This window comes from Chamaea fasciata, unplaced genomic scaffold (genome assembly GCF_029207755.1).
Source record: "Chamaea fasciata isolate MVZ Bird 193981 ecotype frontalis unplaced genomic scaffold, bChaFas1.0.hap1 SCAF_16, whole genome shotgun sequence".
Lineage (NCBI taxonomy): Eukaryota > Metazoa > Chordata > Aves > Passeriformes > Sylviidae > Chamaea > Chamaea fasciata.
Window position 1 is genome coordinate 14,261,480 of NW_027094101.1, and position 19,700 is coordinate 14,281,179.

Genomic DNA, 19,700 nt, shown 5'->3' on the forward strand with positions numbered 1-19,700 from the left:
GCCCCGGCCAGAGCCACCGGCAGGATGGGGGCTCGGCGGGGAGCCACAACGGGAGGAGCCGCCGGCTTCACCCGGGCAAATCCTGCCTGCACCCTGGTGTGGCAAGGCTGGAGGGCTCTGGTCTCCCAAAAAATCACCCCTGATGCCAGGCATGACTCCACGGAAAGCAAAGACAGGTCTGCTGAGTCCCCCAGGTCCCCATGTCTGGAGCAGAGCCCCAAGGGGTCATGCCTCAGTGCCAGGGGTCCGGATGCCCACTCTCTGCGGGGAGGACAGGCGCGTGCCCACCACACAGACCCCAGTGCTGCCAGGAAGAGTTTTGGAGTTCATCATCTTCCTGGAAAGCTGGGGAGGCCAGGGAGCACTGTCAGGCCACCGAGGCTGTGGCTCATCTGGGAGTGATTTGGGCGCTGCCACCCCGCCCCAGTGCTGGGCTATTTTTACCCAGTGGAATTACGGGACAGGCGACATGGGCTGGGTGGTTACCCCGCCTTAATCCCTTCATGTGGCTGCCCAGTAGCCCCATGGGGATGGGTCCCACTGTAGTGACACCTGATGGGGTGGGGTGGCCTCTCCCCTTCCTTGTGTGTGAGGGTGGCAGCCAAGCTGGGGCAGGAAAAGCCCCTTTCCCACTGATGGCAAGCGCATGTCAACCCAGGCATCTCTGGGATCTGCAGGGAGACTGGGACAGGGATGGGGACAGGAATGGATCTGTCGTGCTCAGGGTTCTTCCTGCTGGGGTGAGTTTTTTCAGAGACGCCAAAAACACCTAGCATGACCCAAAAGGGTTGCTAAACTGCAGGAAAAAGCAGTGCAAGAGGGTGCCAGGCAGGACAGGAGCAGGACTGGCCAGTGAGGTCCCACTGTAGGGGTGGCAGGGTAACAGTGGGAACGTGTGCCTCAGCGGGGTCGGGTGCCCTGGTGCTGGGAGATGCCAGGACTTCAAGCCTGACCCCAGGAGCTGGCTCAGCCACAGGCTTTGGCTGGGGCAGGGGCAGGGGTGGGTGTAAGGGACTGGGCCCATCAGGCAATGCCCCCAGGGAACCACCTGGGCCTCTTCATGTCCTGCTCCAGCTTTTGAGCCAAACAGCCCCAAATCCCTCCACAAACAGCATGCTGTGCCAACTCCTACAGGCAGGTCCTGGCTCCGGCACCTCCCAGCTCTGTCAGACTGCACTGTGAAGGGCGGTGGGGATCCAGCTGTCCCCATCCCTCAGCCCCACCACTATCCTGCCCTGGAGGGACATGCCCACTGTTGGAACACACCACGGGGACATGGCTTCCTGGGACCTCTGCTGACCCTGGCATCTCATCCCTACTGACCCAGCCATAGTCCTGAGCTGGCTGTGGCACCCCAGCCTCCCTGGGGACATTTTGAGGACATCAAAAGAAGTGGTGAGGCAAGGAAGCTGCTGTTCTCCTGTCACCACAGTGGTGACAGCGCCGTCCCTGGGCAGTGCCGTGCCAGCCACCGAGCGTGCGGCAGCGGGGTCTGGTTGGTGACCCCAAGCCAGAGCCGGTAACCCAACCCCGCTGGTGCTGGTTACAATTTAGGGCAACAATAACCTATTGAGGCCCCTTCCTGGCTCCTGCCCTGCTGCTCCTTGATCTAATTAAAGGGGGCCGGGGGGGACAAAACCCGAGCTGAAGGAACAGCAGGTACCCAGGGGTGGCACATTGAGGACCAGGATGTGGAGAGGGGCCATGGCCACCCGTAGCTCCCACCTCCTGTTCCCTCAGGGTCTGGGCATTGGTGAGATCAGCTCTTAAGCATGGTCCTGACATGCTCGGGGTGCTTTGAAAATGAAGTTTGTGTGGTCAGAAATATCTCACCTGCTCAGGATTTGGGAAAGAGAAGCCTCAAAAGGCACGTGCTGATGTGGAGGTCCATGGGGCTGGTGCCTCTCACTCCCTGCCCTCTTCCAGAGATGCTGGATAGGGGCACAACTAGCCTGAAGAGTTTTGCTGTTGCTGTGGGCATTGGGGTGAGCACACTGGGGTGACCCCCACCTTGGGGCACACCATGGCCCTGCTTTGGGGCGCCATGGGGACGCGTGGTGCCGGCTCGGCGGGCGCGGTGGGGATGCGGTGGGGATGCGGACTCCCCTTCCTGCCGGCCTGGCGTCAGTAATGAATGGTATGAGTTTCCTGCCCGCCCACTGATTGCTTCCTCTAAGAGCTTCAACGAGCTGCTGCTGCTGCTGCTGCTGCTCCCCACGCCCCGCTCATGGCCCGGCCGGCACCGCTGCGCTGCCCAGCACATCCCCGTGCCCCACGCTGGGCACCCACGGCCACGCCGGAGACCCACGGCCAGCCCCGCTGCTGCTGCTCGGCCATCCCCGGGGGGCTGAGTCCCTGTCCCCCAGTTCTAAGTCTGCCCCCAAGCAGATGTGGTGATCTGGTGACCCCAAGACCATCCACCCCGAGCCCTTGCCGCGGCTCCACGGCTCCTGAGCGTCGCGGCCCTGCTCGGGAGGACTCTGCCGGAGGGAGAACACGGCCCCCGCTCGGCACCTCCGCCGGGAGCCAGCCCAAATCCCCCTCCGCCATTTGTCATCTCCGCCAGATTTACAGGCGGGAGCGCTCGGGGCTGGAAGCGCGGCGGCCCCGGCGCGGCTGCCTAAAAACAGCACCACCCCAGCACGAGGGGGGGTCTCCGCTCGCCCCCGCCGCCCCCAGCCCCTCTCGGCTGGCCCCGCCACGCAGCCCCGGGCCGGCGGGGCCCCGGCGTGACGCGCAGGCAGCGCCCGCCAGCCGCATTCCTGCGCCGATAAACCCGGCAGCCAAAATAACTGCAGCCTGTGCTGGGGAGGCCGAGCACAGCAGCGCCTGCATCCCATTTAGCCCGGCTGGCTCGCCCCGGCCCAGCGAGGACTCGAGGTGATTCCCGCTGGATTCTCCGCCAAGAGCAATAATGGACCCCAAGGCGTCCCCTTGCAGCAGCCCGGCCTCCCCTGAGAGCGTTCACTGGACACTGATGATGGCCTTTGCTCACTGAGCTGGCAGAGCAGGAGAGCTGGGAGCTGCTCCCCTGGCAGCTGGCAGGAGGGTGGCTTCCCACCACACCCACACCACCCCACCATGCCCACGGCAGGTCCTCTCCTCTCCCCTCCTGTCTGTCCTGGCTGCCACCAGCACTGGCCTGGAGCTGACACGGGTCAGCTGGGGGATGCAGACAGGGCAGCCAAGGGGCTGTCACAGCTCACTCAGCCCTTCACCAGAGGCCCTGTATTGGCCTGCCCCAACATCCCAGCCCGTCATGGAGCCAGCTTGGCCCACAGAGCTTGTCACAGCAAGCCAGCGCTTTGCCAGCAGCCCTGGGAAGAGCTGGTGGCCTCCAGTGCATCCCAACAAGTACTGTGCCCCAAACCCCCATCACCCTGGTGGGATGAAGGCACAGCCTCCTCCTCCCATTTTCTCGCCCACATGGTGACGCCAGGTCAGCTCAGTGGGCAGCGTGGGAGAGGCCAGGCCAGCCGTGACTGGAGGGTTCCCAGCCTTGGCAGTGCCCTGCAGATGGAGACGGCTCCATTGTACCGTGACAAGGGCACTGACCCCTTACTCCACCAAAGGTCCTTTTCCACTTCCCCGGGGGTGCCTGGTGAGCGCTGGCCCGGCCACGGCTGGCTGGGCAGCCACCCCAGCACCGCAGCACAAAGCATGGCAGGAGTGGGAGGTCAGGGTTGAGCTGCTCCAGTGCTCCAGCAGCACCAAGGGGATTCACTCACCTGCAGTGTCTTGTGCTGCTGCCCCAGTGCACAAGCCCACCCAGCCAGCAGCCACCTCAGACACTGTCCCCAGCCGTGCCACCACCCACCACGGCACTACAGAACGCCCCTGTGCCCCTGCCAGCACTGCCTCTGCCCTCTCATCTCACCCAAATGGTGATGGGGATGCGGCTGTGCGGTCACCAGCTTTGTCCCCAGCTTTGTGGCTGAGTGCTGCTGGTTCCAAGAGCTGTCTGCCAGCTCCTGCTCCACCACCACAGTCCTGATGGGTCCCTGACCACCCCATTTCCACTGCGCACCCTCCCACCCCATGGTGAGCCCCCATCCCTACCCAGGTGAGGTGTCCAGAGCCATGGTGAGCGTCGCCCCGCTGAGCCTCCGTGTGTCCCACAGCTTCACCTCCCGCTCCCGCATCTGCAGGGACACAGACACGGTGTCAGGGGGCACTGGGGCTGCCTGGATGGCTCCGTGGTGCCACCACCTTCACCAGCCACCTTCTGCCATCCCAGCAAGGGCCAGGGCACCTGGCAAGGGGACCTCCTGCTTTCATGGGAGACAGGCCACCCGAAAAGCACTTGGGGTGCTTTGGCACAGCAGCCACAGGGAATAGGGCTGGAACATCCCAGTGGTGCCAGGGCCGCCTTCCTGGCGAGGATTGTACCTGGCTGAACCCGACGGAGATGAGGCAATCGCTGGAGCCCATCCAGAGCAGCCGCGAGTCCTTGTTGTTGTCGTGTCCTGGGACACTCTGCAAGGCACAGGAGACAGGGCTGTCAGTATTGCTGCCAGCCACGCTGGACACGTTGAGGGGACGTGTGCTTCACCGGCCGTGGCTGTGAACTGCCCCGGGGCTGAGCACGTGGGCTCCCAGCTGAGAGCTGCCCTGGGGACAGTGCAGTGGGGACAGCCCGCAAGCAGTGACAGCGCTGACTCCCTCCCTCATGCTGGCGTGGTGCCTTGTGGAGCAGCTGGCCCAGCTCCTAGCAAGGAATGGAGGGTGGGAGCAGGTAACGTGAGTGTGATGGGGCATGGGATGGCTCCTGCATCCCCAGGGCTCTCCCCACCTGGTCACACAGGACAGAGTGCTGTGAGCAAGCTGCTCCGTGCCACAGATGCAAGAGGAGGCTCTGCCATGGCAATGATGACAGAGGGACTTACTTCCCTGGCTGCATCCCCGGGCTCTTTATCCATGCTGAATCCTGGTTCCTGGAGCTGGGTGCCCCGTGTGTGCCCGGATGCTACTGAAACACGGCAAACTGAGCCTGGCCACATTCACCAGACTGCTCTAATCCCCTGCACCCTGCTTCACCTCTCCCCTGGGCTCCCTGTGGGGTGGGACTCCCAAACCCACATCCTGTCCTCATCCTGGTCCTGCTGAGGATGGGAGGGGAAGAGCTCCACGGGGCTGTCAGCGGGTGTTTCCTGGCTCCCATGTGGTCCCCAGATGGGCCCTGCGGTTCCTGGTGCCCCGGTGGGAGCCGGCAGCCAGCCCTGGCCCGCGGCACAGGCAGCGCTCGCAGCCCCTCGCTCCCATTGAGGAGCGCCAAGAACTGGCTGCTAACGAGTTCGGAGCTGGCAGGGAAAGTGGAGGGCTCTGCCAGAGCCAAACCCAGCACGGTGCTTCCGGGACCTCCGCACAGAGCACCAGGCGTGGGGGCAGGAGGGGTGGGGTGGGCACTGCACTGACAGTGCCCACAGAGGAGCCATGAGCTGTGTCCCCCTTGGTGGGAGCACTGTGACCATAGGCTGTAACTGCACTGTGACCGCCAGCGAGGCTCTGCCACCGCGGCAGCCAGAGAGGGGCCGTGGAGGGGTCGAACCTCCCACCCCTCGCTGGAGAAGCTCTGCTGGAGCAGCCTCCAGCCCCAGAGAGATGCCGCTCTCTGGAGAGAGCCAGGCTGGGAGCAGGCGCACGGTGCCAAGCTTGTCGTGCCCTGGCTCCGTCACGCCAGCTGGCCTGCCAGCACAAACACTTGGAGGAGGCAGTGCTGGCCAAGCCGAGCCCGGCGCTCCCAGCCGCACGGCCAGGATGTGGGGCAGGAGGGGCCCAGCCCCCACCGCCGGCACGCTGGCAGTGGACCCAGCGCCCGGCAGGGAAAGGACCTGGAGAAGGGAACGTGTCCCAGGATCGGTGCCAAGAGGGATGGAAACTCCAGGAGCTGGGGCCAGCCCGGGTGTCAGCCAGGAGAGCACTTCTGCACCTAAGCCGTGGGGCTGTGGCAGCCACGGCTCAGCATCTGTAGATCCCATAAGCGACGGCGCCGGCTCCACGGCCCTGGGTCCCGCGGGTGCCCCGGACCCCCTGGCGGTGGTGGCGGCCCCGGGGCGGTGGCAGGGCTGGCGGAGGGCAGGGTGCTGCCGCGGCGCTCCCAGCCCCCGGCGTGCCGGCTGCGGCGCAGGGCCATGTTTTCTGCATTAGTTCCATCCCGGCTGAGCTGTACGTATGGCAGCAAGTATGCGGGAGGCTGGGCTGCTCCGCGCTCAGCCTGTGCAGATGTTGCCAGAGGTGAGCGTGTGGACAGCAGCTCCCCTGGTGCAGAAGGTCTTGGCAGGGATGGGGCAGTGTGGCCTGGCACTGAGGGTGGACACTGGTGTGGTTGAGCCCTGGGATGCCTGTGGGGCTGCTGTGGACCCCTGGGGCTGGCAAAGCTGGGCAGAGACCTTGGCACCCTTCCCATAGTGATGCTGGAACCCCTGGAGCAGGGAACCAGGCACAACCCAAGGGATGGGTGTCCCTCCTGAGCTGCTTGTCTCCCCAGCAGGCTGCAAGGAGCCCACCAGCTCTGGGCCAGCATGCAGGGATCCAAGGAAGCCTCCCAGCTCCCTGCCAGTACCCAGGCAACCCAGAGTCCTCCCGCCCATTGCACGGTTCCAGCCTTGCCGGTTTTGGGCAGCCCAGGCTGGGGGATCTCCTCGGAGCGAGATCGGCTGCATGGGGAGAGTTTCCAGCACCATCCCTCTCCCAGTCTCAACCCATCCCTCCTAGGCAGGCTGGGGTAAGGTGCCGGTTCCCATGGGAGTCCGCAGCCCTTCTCCCCGTGCAGCCCCGGCGGCTGCGGGGGGCCCAGGGCCGGCGTGTCGGACGCAGCTGTTGGCAGCGATGCCGCGGGGTCGGGGAGCTGGGAACAGCTGCCCGCAGGGAGCGGCCGCTTCGGCTCCGCGGCTGCCTGGGAGAGCCCCACACAAAGCCAAGGCTGCTCCGACTCCCAGGCGATCCCTGTCTCCCCGGGAGCCGTCACCCTGAGCCGGATGCAGGGCAGGGAGAGCCGGAGGTGGGAGCCCAGGGGCTGGACGGGCGGGAGGTGGCCGGGGGTGGGTCAAAGCTGTGCTCTTGGCAGAGCCCCCGTGCCTGGCAGGGCTGGAACAGCTCAGTCCTGGCTGTGGCTAACAGCCCATGAGCATGGCTAACAGCCCACGGACATCTGATCCCCGTGGGAAGCAACCCCAGCAGCGGGATTTGCGTGGGCACAGTAGGCACCAGTGGCAGGCTGAGCCATCCCTTTGCCAGGGGCTGCCAGGGCAGGAGGGGTCTCCCCTGGCCAGGGCACTGTGGGGAACTCTGGGGACAGACACCCACCCCATATCCATGCACACGGGGAAGCCGTTGCTCCCTGCACACCCCATGAGGCTGCGGGCAGCAGGAGAAACGGCTTCCAGGGAGCTGAGAGGGTTAACCACGCACAAATCCTCCTCTCCGAACAAGAATGTGAGTGATCTCCTTCCCTTGCCAAATCCCAGTTACTCCAGAGGTAACCAGGAGAACAGAGCAGCCTCTCCCAGGCCAGCCCCACTCCTGGTCTCTGCCTGGAGCTCAAGGAGACCAGGAGCTTTCACGTGCCCCACGGGGGTGCAGGGTTGCTCCAGCAGCCATCACACTGCCAGCACTGGCCCTGCCCTCTGCCAGGTGTGTGGTGTTCGTGTGTCACACTGGGCAGGGACCAGGACAAGTCTCCTGCTACCCATGCCATTCCCCAATCCCACTGGCCAGGGCAGCATTGCTGTGAGGACCCCGTGCCCTGGGGAACTGGACAGCACCAGGCTCTGCCTCTCCCCCCACCACCAGCACAGTCCCCCTGCTCCATCCAACGCCTCCTGCCCTTGGTGAGGCCAAGGCCATGTCCCAGAGGATGCTGTGGGCCCACCCAAGGAAGGTGGGTGGGCTCCCAGTGGGCACAGACATCACAAGGCTGGGATGGGAGCAGGGCCTCCCTCCCTGGGCAGAAGAGGGGGACTCACTGGCCATGGGGGTGGGCAGGTTCAGCACCCAGCACCCAACACCCAGCCCTCCTCCACTGCCTCCCCTCTTCCTGCAGCCACCAGCTGCACAAGCCCTATGATGCCATCAAATCCCAAAACACCTCTGCCCTCTGGAGAGGAGCCTGCCAGGAGTCCCAGGTCAGGCACAGGCTGGAGCTCCTGAAATACAGTGAGGAGCCCCAGCCCCAGCAATGGAGACGCCAGCCTGTGTGGGCCTGAGCTGGAGAGGCCATTCCCAGTGGGAGGGATGGGCACCCAGGCGAGGGCGAGCCAGCGCCACTGCACACCCACACCCCTTGAGATGCCTCTGGCTCATTTCAAATCCTCCTCGACTTCCCCATGTCTGCCATACCAAGAGGCGTTCCTGGGAAGGACGGCCGAGGGGGAAGCGGAGCAGAGGAAATATAAACAGTCCCGTGCAGCTACGCTGGGGAACAGAAGCATGAGAGCGCCGAGCGTGCGCTGCTATAAATAGGCTGCCCAGAGTCAGGCCAACTTTTTCATAGCTTCCCACGGTCTCCTTGGGAATGTGGGATGCTGTGGACCTTCTCCCAGCCCGGAGGAAGCCGCTGCCGAGGCTGGGAGTCAGGTACCCCTGGGGTGACCCCAGCGTGGGATACCGTGATGATGGGGCAGTGGGAGGAAGGCTAAAGTCTCTCAACGTCCTGATGCGCCTCCCCGATGATGACAAGCAGTCCCCAGCCAGCCCTGGGCCGACAGCTGGATCCTGGGCAGAGGTAACATGTCAGGGTCCATAGACCTGGACCAGCCTGATCACCCCAAACCTGGCTCTCCACCCCGCCACAGCATCACCCTGCCACGCTGCCACGCTGCCCCCAGGGACCCTCTCCATGGCGTATCTCCCAGTGTGGCACAGCTGATGTGGTTCATGGGACGGTGGCCATGGTTTGGGACAGGGGCTGGAGTCCCTCTTCCCCCCAGGACCTTGAGCAGGGCTGGGACAGCTCCAGCTGTGCTTGGGCTGTGAGCCCCAGCTGCTCCCCATCACTGCACTCTGCCCCCGGCACAGCCCGTGAGCTGTGGGGACAAACCCACGCGGGGACAAACCCCCAGGGACACTCTCCCTGCTGTCCCCGGGCGCCCTCGGCCCCGGCCCCGCTGATTAGCACAGCTCATTAGGACGTGAGCGGGGCGTGCGCTGGCCCGGTGCGCGGCCGTTCCCTCGCCCCCGGCCCTGCCCAAACGCCGGCGGAGGAAGTTTCTCGTGAGAACGGAGCCGGCTCCTCTCCATCCCACACTGGCCGCGCTCAGCGGCTGCCCCACAGCCCCACACGGACGGCGCCTGTCCCAGGCCTGTCCCGGGAGCCAGGTGCTGACCAGATGCACACACAGCCCCTCGCACCAGCCTGCGGGGAGCCCATGAGCTCTGTACCCAGGGGAAGGTGGCCGGAGCAGCGGGCAAGCAGAGATGACACCTTAGTAGCCCACAGCATATCCGAATCACTGCCCTACACTGTGCTGGTGACCCACCTGAGGCCAGAGCTGGGTCTGGTATGGGTAGGGAGCTTCCCGGTGCTCAAGCTCCCTGCCCAGCCTTGTGTCTCCTGTCCCACCAAAGGCAGGACCCGGGGGGACACGGGAGGGACCTTTGGTGGGGTTTGCACGGGGATTGCAGGAGGGTGAGGGCAGGAACAGCGACACTGAGCCTCGGCAGGCGGAAGCCGCCAGGGAGAGGACGTGACTCGCTCCCAGGGGGAGGGTCAAGGCGAGGTGGGCGACCACCACCCTGTGGGAGGGGACGACAGAGCGGCGGGGCAGTGCGGCCTGGGCAGCGAATAAGGCAGAGCACAGAACTCACAGAGTTCTTTGAAAGGACGGTGGTGCTTGGACCCGGACCCAGCCAGCAGCGGGAGCGTGGCTGCACGGGGTGACAAGGCAGGACCCAAGGCAGCCCTGGCATCTCCACTGCCAGTTCAGGGCACAGAGAGCAGCCCTGATGCTCACAAAGGGACTGCAGCAAAGGGATGGGGATCCAGCAGGATGAGGCCACTGCTCTCCCAAGGGAAATCATGGCCCCGGGTACATACCAGGCACCCCACGGGGTCAGCCAGACCCCGGCCATGCTGCGTCACACACGTCTGCCCGCTGCTGGGATATGCTCAAAATAGCAGCCACGGGCGTAGCTGGGAATGGGGGGTCAGGCCCTGGCGGGGACGTGGCCACAGGGTGTGGGCAGCCTGCCAGTCACCCTCCTTGTCACCCACCCTCAGTCCCCAACCCCACGGGTGCCACATCCATGGTACCTGAGAGCAGACCAGGTATTAGCAGGAGCAACCCCTCCTCCCTGAGCTTCTTATTTTAGCTCCTTCTCATTCTTTTGCCTTGCTCTAAACAAAGGAATGTTTAATGAGGCGGGCTTGGCAAATTAAGAAATCCAGCCGGAGGAGCAGCCTGGGGCCGGCTCTCGGCTCCACAGAGGGACCAGGGTGAGCCGGCAGCAGGACCCTGTGCTGGCTGTGAGGAAACCCAGCCCACGGTGCTGCAGGGGCCAGCACAGCTGGGAAACCCATCCTGCAGCTCACCTCTGCGAAAAACCAGGCAACTTCAAAGCCAGGAGCCTGCAGAGGAGGTGCTGGCACCGCACGGCGGCCCCGGCATCACCCGGCTCTGTAACCGCACTGGCCCGGGGGGAGAAGGAAACTTTCCAACTAACCCAGCCCTCCAGCAATGGGGAAAAAAGAAAAGAACAAAACCCAGGAGCGTTATTCCTCTTGGCTAAGCAAGCCCTGCGCAAGCTTCCAGAGGATTTATGGCATTTTAAAGTTTTCCCCTTCAGCAGAGCACTTCTCCAAGACTAAACATCTCCATCCACTGCGAGCCGGCCGGGGCAGGGCCGCGGCAGTGAAGGTGCATATTTCTCTTGGCAAACGCGGAGCGCCGGCCCCGGGCTGGATCAGACAGCAGTGGAGGGAAGTGAACTGCCTGCTTTGAACAGCCACCATCATTCACACGTTATTTTTTATAGCTCAGCGAGACAGAGTCCACCCTCCCCAGGAGACTTGGCTCGAGCCCATCGCACTCACAGCTCCGCCATCAGACAAGCCGACAGGTCTGGCAGGGGGAGGAGGGGGGCCAGGAGGGGAGGGGAGCACTGAGGTCTGCAGTGGATAAATTTTGGAGTAGAGAATGGGATCTTCCAGCCATGCTGAGTGGCAACTGGAGCGGGACAGGATCGTGGTGGCTGCTGGAGTGCTGGGAGCACTTTGCCCTGGCTCGTCCGCACGTGTCAGCACTGGGTTTGTGTTTATTTTTTGTGGTGGGGTGTTTATAAGGCTGCCTGAAGGGTCAGGGCATCATTTGTACTGCAGGAAGCACCCAGGGGCCTTTGTGGAGCTCAGCACCTGGGTTATGTGCAGGAGCAGGTGGAAAGTCCTGGTGCAACACTGGAGCTCTGGCTCCCTTCCATCAGTGCCTGGGGTTAACACCGTGCCTGAGCACTGTCACCACAGGCCATTGGCTTCCTGAGCCCACAGGCAGCAGGAGATCCACCACGAGTGACAGAGTCCACTGCAGCCATCTCACCCTGCTCTCCACTGCATCCCTCCCTTTCCAAAGGCTTCCAGCCCCTTCTGCAGCCAGAGCCCCCAAGCCACAGGAAACCTTTAATAAGAGGCTGTTTGAACTTGACGTCAAGGCTTAAATTCTCTACTTATTTCCTAATCACTGTTATTTGCTGAGTTGTGCGGATCTGGCCGCCCAGCCCTTGTCCTCGGCGGGTCCTCGTCCCCAAGAGCCTTTGGTCCGGCCCCCACAGGGCAGGGCAGAGCCCAGGAGCCTGCAATGCCCAGGAGCCCAAAGCCCTCACACCCACGGGGCTCTCCTGGTATGTGCCACTGCCCTGGGGGTGCTCCTGGCCTGGTGGGAGGGCAGGCCCCCCCTGCTGAACCCCACCAGGGCTAAGGGGACAGCCCTATTCCCCCTGCCCTCAGCTCCTTGCCTCTCCCAAGCCCAGCCAGGGCTGGGATGGTTTTTGGGGGACCAAAGCTCACCCCCCTGCAGGCAATGGGTTGGGCAGGGCTGCCTGCAGCACACCCAGAGGGGACAGTACCTGGGAGGCAGATGGCCCTGCTCGGGGGTCAAAGATCCGCAGTTTCTTGTCCTGGTGAGATAAAAGAAAGCAGAGGAGGGTTAAGGACCTGGGGGCCAGAGGGATGTCAGGATGCATTAGGCAAAAGGCTGGAGTAAGCAGCCCTCCCCTTCCAGCCCATCACTCTCCTGCCTGCAGTGCCTGTCCCTATGGATGGCTTGAACCACATCCTCCTACATTATGGGCAGGGGGGCACCCCCAGTGCCTCACCAGGACCCCAACACCCTTAAAACTGCTCCTAAAAAAGGAGGGACCCTTTCCAAGTAGACCCAGGGCTGGAGCCTGACCCTCAGATGCCATCCCGACAGCGCTGCAGGAGAATGAGCCCTTTCCTGCCTGGCACCCCTCTGCCAAATGGGGATGGGACCCCCTCTGGCAAGGCTGGCAGGGCACAGAGGCAGCCCGGGGGTGCCCGGGTGCCAGCCCTGCTGCCAAGCTGCTGTTTGGGGAGCACACATTGTGCCAGCCAGAGGCACACGGCACGGGGGCTGACCTGCACCCCAGCTGGCACAGCTCGGGCTTGAACCCCCTGAGCCCAGCTCGCACGCCGGGCACGGGGCTCCATCCATGAGCTGAGACTCCCACTCATCCCGCAGGCCGGCTCTGCACGCTGGGCCGGGCTCCGGGCTCCCCCCGCGAACCCTTGGCTCTCCCTCGGCTCGGTGCCTGCGGCTGGGGCTGTGTACTCAGAGCTGCTTGCCGAGCCGCCGGGCACGGCCTGGGGGGCTCGTGGCTTGCACACTCGCCTTGCACACTCCTTTGCACGCTCGCCACGCCCGCCGGCCGCGGCCCCCGCGCCTTCCCGGCGCGTCCCGCAGCGAGCGGCCGGCGCCACCTAGTGCTGCTCCCTGCCCGCCACCCGCGGGCGCGCTGACCCCGCTCCTGCCCTTTTCCACCCCAAAACTTCCCGTCCCTCCACGCTCCCCATGCCTGGAAGTGTTCCAGGCCAGACTGGATGGAGCTCCGAGCACCCTGGACTGAGGTAAGGTGTGCCCAGGATAGGGGAACGAGACGAGCTTTAAGGTTCCTTCCCACCCGAACCGTTCTGGGATGCTGTGAAGCGGGTGCCCCTCAGGATCGGGGTGCATCAGCAGCTGGCAGACAGCCCATCCACGCCGTGCCACAGCGAGGTCACCCCTGGGCACTGCTCACCTTGCAGGAGGTGCCGAGGAGGCGGCCATCTCGCTTCCAGGTCAGGCTCTGCAGCTGGTCCCCGTGGGAATCCAGGACTGCGGGGACAAAGCAGGGTCAGGGCCAGGATCAAGCAGGGTCCCTCCTGCAGACAGGCCAGGAGCCATCACTCTCCCACCCAGAATATTCCCCAGGAGAAACGATCTGGCCTTTCCAAAGGGCTGGTGGCAGCCAGGACGCAGCGGGACACTGCTGTGTCTGTGCAGGGAGCATTCCCGTGCTGCTGGCAGCTGGATACAAAGAGCAGGAGCCTTGTGAAAACCACAGGCCTATGCTACCACCCATCTCCTCTCCCCCTCAGGGTGGCTGAGGTCTGGGCAAGGCTGGTCAGCAACCACCCACATCTACCCACGCCCTGGCACATGCAGAGAGAGGGACCTGTCGCCCAGGGGATCCCCAGCAGAGCTCCTTGGGCAGTACCGGAGCGTTTCACGCCACTGAATCAGAGCATAGGCCAGCACAGGCACAAGGGGTCTGGTGTCCTGCCCAAAATGCCACCTGAGCTGCCTGTTCAGGGACACCGAGGTCAGGCCTCAAACCCAGGCCCTGGCATGGTGGGACACATGGGGTGGACACACGGGGGGGACACATGGGGAGGGCACATGGGGAGGACACGTGTCATGGGCAGTCACAGCCCTGCCTACCTGTCAGGGGCTGCTGCTGCCCCAGGTCCCACACGGTGACTCTCTTCCCCGCACTGCTGGCCAGGACGGCATCTGCTGTGGGGTGGAACTGGAGCACATCCACCGGGGCCCCCCCGGGCCCCAGGGTCAGCCCCACGCCACCAGGAATGTCCTGGCCACTCTCGGGCAGGCGCCACACCTTCACCTGCAGCGCCAGGAGAAGAGGGTGGTCAGTCCCAGGGCAGGTGAGCCGGACCCAGCTGGGTGCTGGCAGTGCCCCACCTGGGTTTGCTGCTTCCCCAGGCTTTGGTCCCTGAGGTCCCTGAGGATTCCCAGGTGATCCCTCATTGCAGCTTGGCGGGATCAGGTCCCAGATGGGAGGAGGCTGATCCTTGACCCTCTGCTCTGTCCCCCTGGGGGTGTCCCACCCTGCTCTCCCCAGACTGGCACCCTCCACGCCATGCTCCTCTTACTCCCATCACTCCAGCTCTGCACTGAATCCCAGAGACATGCTGGGGGTCACGAGGTGTCCCCTTGTGACCCCTGTCACTGAGCACTCACCGTCTCATCAGCAGAGCCCGTGGCCAGCAGGAGCTGATCGAAGGGCGAGAAGTCAAAGTCTGTGACCACATCTGGAAGCAGAAGAGCAGAAGTTTGTCCCCACCTTCCCCTGCAGACAGTGCGTCTGCCCCTCTGCTCTTCCCAGCCTAATTCCTTCCCTACACACACAGCCCCATCAAGGTGTTCTGGAGCAACTCAACTTTGCTGTGAGTGCCTGAGCCCCTCTACCCCGTTCCTCAGCGACTTGCATCCCTTTGGCAGGGATAGGCACCCTGGAGGGGGCATCCCCCTGTCTGCTCCGTGGACTGACAGCCCCACAAGGCACAGGGAGCAGCACTGACAGCACCAGGGTGTCCGGCATGCCAGCGGCAGGGATGCTCCTGGCGGCAGGGCCCGGTGGGAGGAAGGCTGGCACCAGCAGCAGCAGCCCCTCGGATGCATTTGGCACGCTCAGAAAAGTAGGTCACTGTGTACTTTTCCGCTTCCAGGAGACAGGCCCCGGAGGCATGAGGAGCAGGCAGCTCGCTCGCTCGGCTGCATCCAGCCGGGAGGAGAGAAAATCCATTCCCTGCCACGGAGGCGTTGCTCTGGCACAGCCGGCTTCAAAGGACTCATGCTGATCCCATTAGGAAGCCGTGGAGGTGGTGCTGGCTCCTTTGCACCCCTCTGGCGCTCCCCAGGGAGCAGAGGAACTCACTGCCTGCTTTTCCAACCCGAGGGAGCTCCTGGTGCCAGGGGCTGAGGTGGCACAGGCTGGGCACACACGCAGGGAGGCGGCGCTGGCACCAGCTCCCATCTTACTGCTCTGGTGTGATTTTTGGGAAATGGGTGGTCCGTGCCCCTCAGGCTGCCACTGCTGCTCCAACACCAGAGAGGGGCACCCTGAGGTGGGCACCACCCCTCCCTGTGCCTGGGCAGGGCAGAGCCCTGCTTCTCTGCCAGCAGCGATGCTGCCACTGCCTCTTCCCTGCCACACTCACTCTGCCCACATCAGAACTGCTGGTCCAGCCTGTTCCTCCTGCCACTGGAGCCAGTGATGCTTCGGTGATGCCAGCTCCAGCCTGGCACTGGGTGTACTGGGAATTTCAGGGCATGCTATGAATAATGTGGAAAGGCTGTGGTAGAAGGGTGTGAGGAAGAGCTATCTGTTCAGGCCTCACTGCAGCCTGAGAGATGAAGGAACATGGATTGATTCCAGCCTGGCAGAGCTGGTGTCACCCTGCCCACAGGTGATGGTCCCTGGCAGGTCCCCACGTCCCTTGCCTGGCAGACAGCCCACCGCGGCCTGCCGGGCTTGGACTCAGCACCTGAGCCCCCCACACAGCCCACGTGGGGCCAAACACATCCTCTGGAGGTGGGAGGTGGCCCCTGACACCCACCTGAGTGGCAGCAGAGCTGAGATATGGTCCTCTTGCCCCCATCCTCGCACTCCAGTGGCACAATGCCCAGCACACCTGCAGGAGAGGGCACAGGAGCAGGTCAGGAATCCCCCCAACCTGGGACACACGAGGGACACCCAGCTTTGCAATGCAAGCCAAGAGGTGTGGGACTGTCAGCACTTTTGGGGGATCTCAGGGAAAGCCTCCTCCACTCCCCCTGGTGCCTCTGGGACCTGGAGGACTGACCCACCCAGCCCCACAGGGACCCCTGGGACAAATCCATCCCACCCCCCAAGCAGTGCTGGGGAGCCTTGTGCCTCACCGGCCGCCTCGGCGTTGAAGACGATCCAGCGGCAGCTGGCCTTCACGTGGTTCCCACAGGAGGTGACAGAGCCTGCTCGGATACCACTGATCCAAGCCTGGGATGGAGAGGGAAAAACCATGTCAGGGGCTGCCTTGTTGTGGCAGGGTCTGGAGCACGGCTGGAGGACCATTGGAGCAGCATGGCCAGAGACTCTCAGCCCCAGAGGAGCTCCCGTGCTGATGGAGAGCTGGAGACTGGGGATACCTGTGGGATTATCCTGTCCTCTGGGGTGTCCCAGGGCAATGTGGCTGCTCACACTCTTGTCACAAAGCACAGCCCCTCACTGGGATGAAGGGTGGGATAGAGGAGCATCCCAGCTCCTGGTGCTGCCTCTCCCCCAGACTGTTCCACTGTGGGAAGTGCTCGGAGGTCTTTGCAATAAAATGGTGCCAGAGGATCTGGGTGGGACAAAAGCTCTTGGGCTGTGAAGCACCACAGGGTCAAGCTGTGGCTGACCGAGGCCAATAAACACCTCCAGCAGCACACTCCCCACACGGACACACAGCCAAGGACCTGCATTACAGCTCCAAAACCAAACTCCCACTCTGCAGTGTTTCCCAGGGCTGAGCACTGCACTTGTGGGGCCCTGGGACACCCTCCATCAGCCAGACCCACTGCAGGTGACACAGACAACCCCACCTCAAGTGGCCACCAGGGCCACGAGCTCCCTGGCACACCCGGGGCCAAGTCCAACCCTTGGCAGTGGCAATGGCAGGCGTTTTACGGCTGGCACCAGGCCTGTGCGCCCACAGCAGCCCCCAGAGCTGCAGCGGGTGAGCAGAGCAGTGGGTACCCCACAAACCGGGCGGATACCCATAGGGAAGGGAAACCCCGAGCCCCAGGTTTCCTCTCCTTGCACAATTTCCGTTTGAAGCCTGACAGGGAGCAGTGGTTCCTGCAGCACTTCCTCCCCTCTCAGCTCGGTGCAGACCTGTTAACCCTTCTCCTGCCAAAGGCAGGTTCGTGTCCCCACACCCAGCAGGTGGGCAGGGGGCTGCAGTGGGGATGGGGAACAGGTCTGGAGCATGAGCAGGACCCTGGAACGAGGACCCCACTCTCTGCTTCCCATCACGCTGCACTGGGCCCTCAGTGAGGGGAACACCAGTCACATCTGGCCCCCAGCACCCAGGGGTGCCACGCAGGACCCCTGCAGTGAGGTTTCACAGAGCTGGTCCATCCTGACTCCATGATTTCCCCACAGACAGGCAGCAGCCCTCAAGGAAGTGATCCTTCCTGCAGCATGCCAGCAGGGCCGGGAAAGCACACAAAACCATCCTGGCTACATCCCTAGAACAAACTGTGAGCTCTCAAGAGCCATCTGCCAGCAGAGCCCTGCAGATGCTGCCTGAAGAAAAGACTCAGATGCGATCCCTGATGTTTACACTGCGCTCCCTGTTCCAGCCAGGTCGGGTGTCTGCTTGTGCCTCCATAAACAGGTGCTCAGCTGGGGACAGAAGAGCTTCCCACTGTGACACCTGAGATGGGTTTGGTGACAGGACTTCCTCCACCTCCTGCTCTCGGGGAGTGCATGGCCTCACTTCCAAGGACACGTTTCATGTCCGAATTGGAAAAGCCTTTTGGAAAGGCCACCTTGCACAGAGATCTCTCCCTGCACACAGGGAGAGCACGCTGTCCCTCGGAGTGCCCCCACCATGGAACCAACACCAGGGCAGCGGTGATGGGATGTCCCTGCCTGCAGGATGCCATGCCTTGCACCCACACCCCACAGGCATGCACACTCCCCACTGCCAGTGACTCATCTGAGCCCTGGGATTCACAGCCAAACATTCACCCAACTGAGACTCGGTGACCTGACACCTGCTCTGCAGACACACCGAGGCTGGCACGCCATGGGCATGGGGGCACCGTGTCCCCTCCCACAGGTGAAGCTCAGAGGATGTCTTGGGTTGTGCTGGATTTGCAGAGGCGTGTGACAGCAGGCTACGCCGGCTGTGTGCGAGGACAGCTCAGCTGGGAAGTTACAGAGGAGTGTGTGCACACCCAAGGGCTGGGAGCAGCAGCAGCCCCATGATGGCCATGGTGCTGAGGAGGTGCTGGGTGAAGGGTGCCCAGCTCAGGGAGCCCCCTGAAGGGCTGCGTGTCCTGGTAATGCTCCCCGATGTGACTCACCCAGCCCTGACCCTGCATCTCTGCCCCTGCCCTGCCAAATCTGTAGGGACAGGGACCTGGGAGACTGCCCTGGCCGAGGTCTGTGGTTTGGGGGATGGCAGGGCAGGGCTGCTCACTGCCAACACCGTGCCAGGACACTTGGCATGGTTTGGGCTGGTTATTCATGGAGCATGGCCCTGTGCTGCCCGGTGGGACCCCCGGGGCTGCCTGGCCCCAGCGGTGCCGAGCTGCACAGCTCCTGGCCAGGGTGATGGAGCTCGGCATCATCCCGCGGGGCCCAGCACTTCCTCTGTGCCTGCGGAAGCGGGGTGGCAGAGCGGGGTGGCAGGAGCAAGGCCCAGCATTTCTCACTCGGTGCGTGCTTCCCTGGCTGGCACAGGAGCGTGAGATACCGAACGGCAGCGGGCAGCAAGAACCGGGGATGCACCTCCTGCGCCAGCCGTGCCCAGCGGCAGGAGGCGAGCAGCCACCACGGGACGGGTACCCCACGCCAGCCGCTGCCGGCCAGAGGGGCTGCACCGGCCCAGGAGAAGGCTGGAGTTCCCCTCCAGCCCCACCTGCGGAGCGCCCCGGGGCCGGGATCCTCCGCGGAGCCCGGCATGGGCAGCAGCGGCTGCCAAGGAGAGGCCGCCGGGCGACGCACCCGTACCGCGGCCGGGGAACGCGGGCACGGCCCCGCCACCCGGTGATGCCACAGCCGCGGGGCCCGGAGCCGCGCCCTGCCGGTGCCGCGGGGCGGGGCCGGTCCTGCCCCGTGCCCGTGCCCGTGCCCGTCCCTGCCCGCCGCCAGCCCCGGCCCCGCCGCCCCCGCGATCCCCCGGTGCTGGCGGGTCCCGCAGCGCTCACCTCCCTGCGGGGCAGCCGGGCCTCGGTGTGCCGGAACTTGGACGCCTTGAAGCGGTTCATGGCGCTCCGGTAGTAGCGCACCGAGCCGTGCCCAGCCCAGCCCGGCCCGGCCGCTCCGCCCCGCCCTGAGCCCCGCCCCTGGGCCGGACCCCCCGCCCCACGTGTGTCCCGTGTCCCCGCCGTCACCGCCAGCGGGCCACGGAGCCCCAGCCCCGGCTCCTCGCACCCCCGCCAGAGCCCCCAACGCCGGCGTCGGAAGCAGCCCTGGGGTGACTGTGCGGCGGTCCCGGGGATCCCGGCCCCTTCCTTGCCTCCGGCGGAGGCTCGTGGTCACCCCGTGCTGTGACCCCCGGCTGTCTCCTGCCACACAAGGACAGCGGTTTCGCCGGGCTCTGGGCAAGGGGGACGGGGACAGCAGGAGGTTTCCAGTGCCGTGGGGTCAGCGTGCTCGCCCCCTCCAGGGCTCGGCCGCCGGCGGTGAACAGAGACCTTTGTGTACGGCTGCGGGGAAGG

General features: G+C 64.3%; 1 protein-coding gene across 2 annotated transcripts in view; it reads right to left on the reverse strand.

Annotated features, from left to right (window-relative positions):
* The window catches only part of CORO7 (coronin 7), a 35,012-nt gene extending 15,716 nt beyond the window's left edge, over window positions 1–19,296 (reverse strand). The window contains exons 1-9 of one of the 2 annotated variants that reach the window (XM_066198458.1): window positions 19,188–19,296; window positions 16,170–16,266; window positions 15,848–15,922; window positions 14,469–14,539; window positions 13,929–14,112; window positions 13,246–13,322; window positions 12,055–12,105; window positions 4,390–4,476; window positions 4,060–4,142 (exon numbers count right to left, since the gene is read on the reverse strand). In XM_066198458.1, coding sequence (XP_066054555.1) covers window positions 4,060–4,142; window positions 4,390–4,476; window positions 12,055–12,105; window positions 13,246–13,322; window positions 13,929–14,112; window positions 14,469–14,539; window positions 15,848–15,922; window positions 16,170–16,266; window positions 19,188–19,247 — 785 coding nt within the window. In that variant the 5' untranslated portion in view covers window positions 19,248–19,296. Of the gene's footprint in view, window positions 1–4,059; window positions 4,143–4,389; window positions 4,477–4,886; window positions 4,962–12,054; window positions 12,106–13,245; window positions 13,323–13,928; window positions 14,113–14,468; window positions 14,540–15,847; window positions 15,923–16,169; window positions 16,267–19,187 lie in introns of those variants that run through there. The other variant, XM_066198459.1, reaches the window with a different exon arrangement.
* Between the last annotated feature and the right edge of the window lie 404 nt (window positions 19,297–19,700).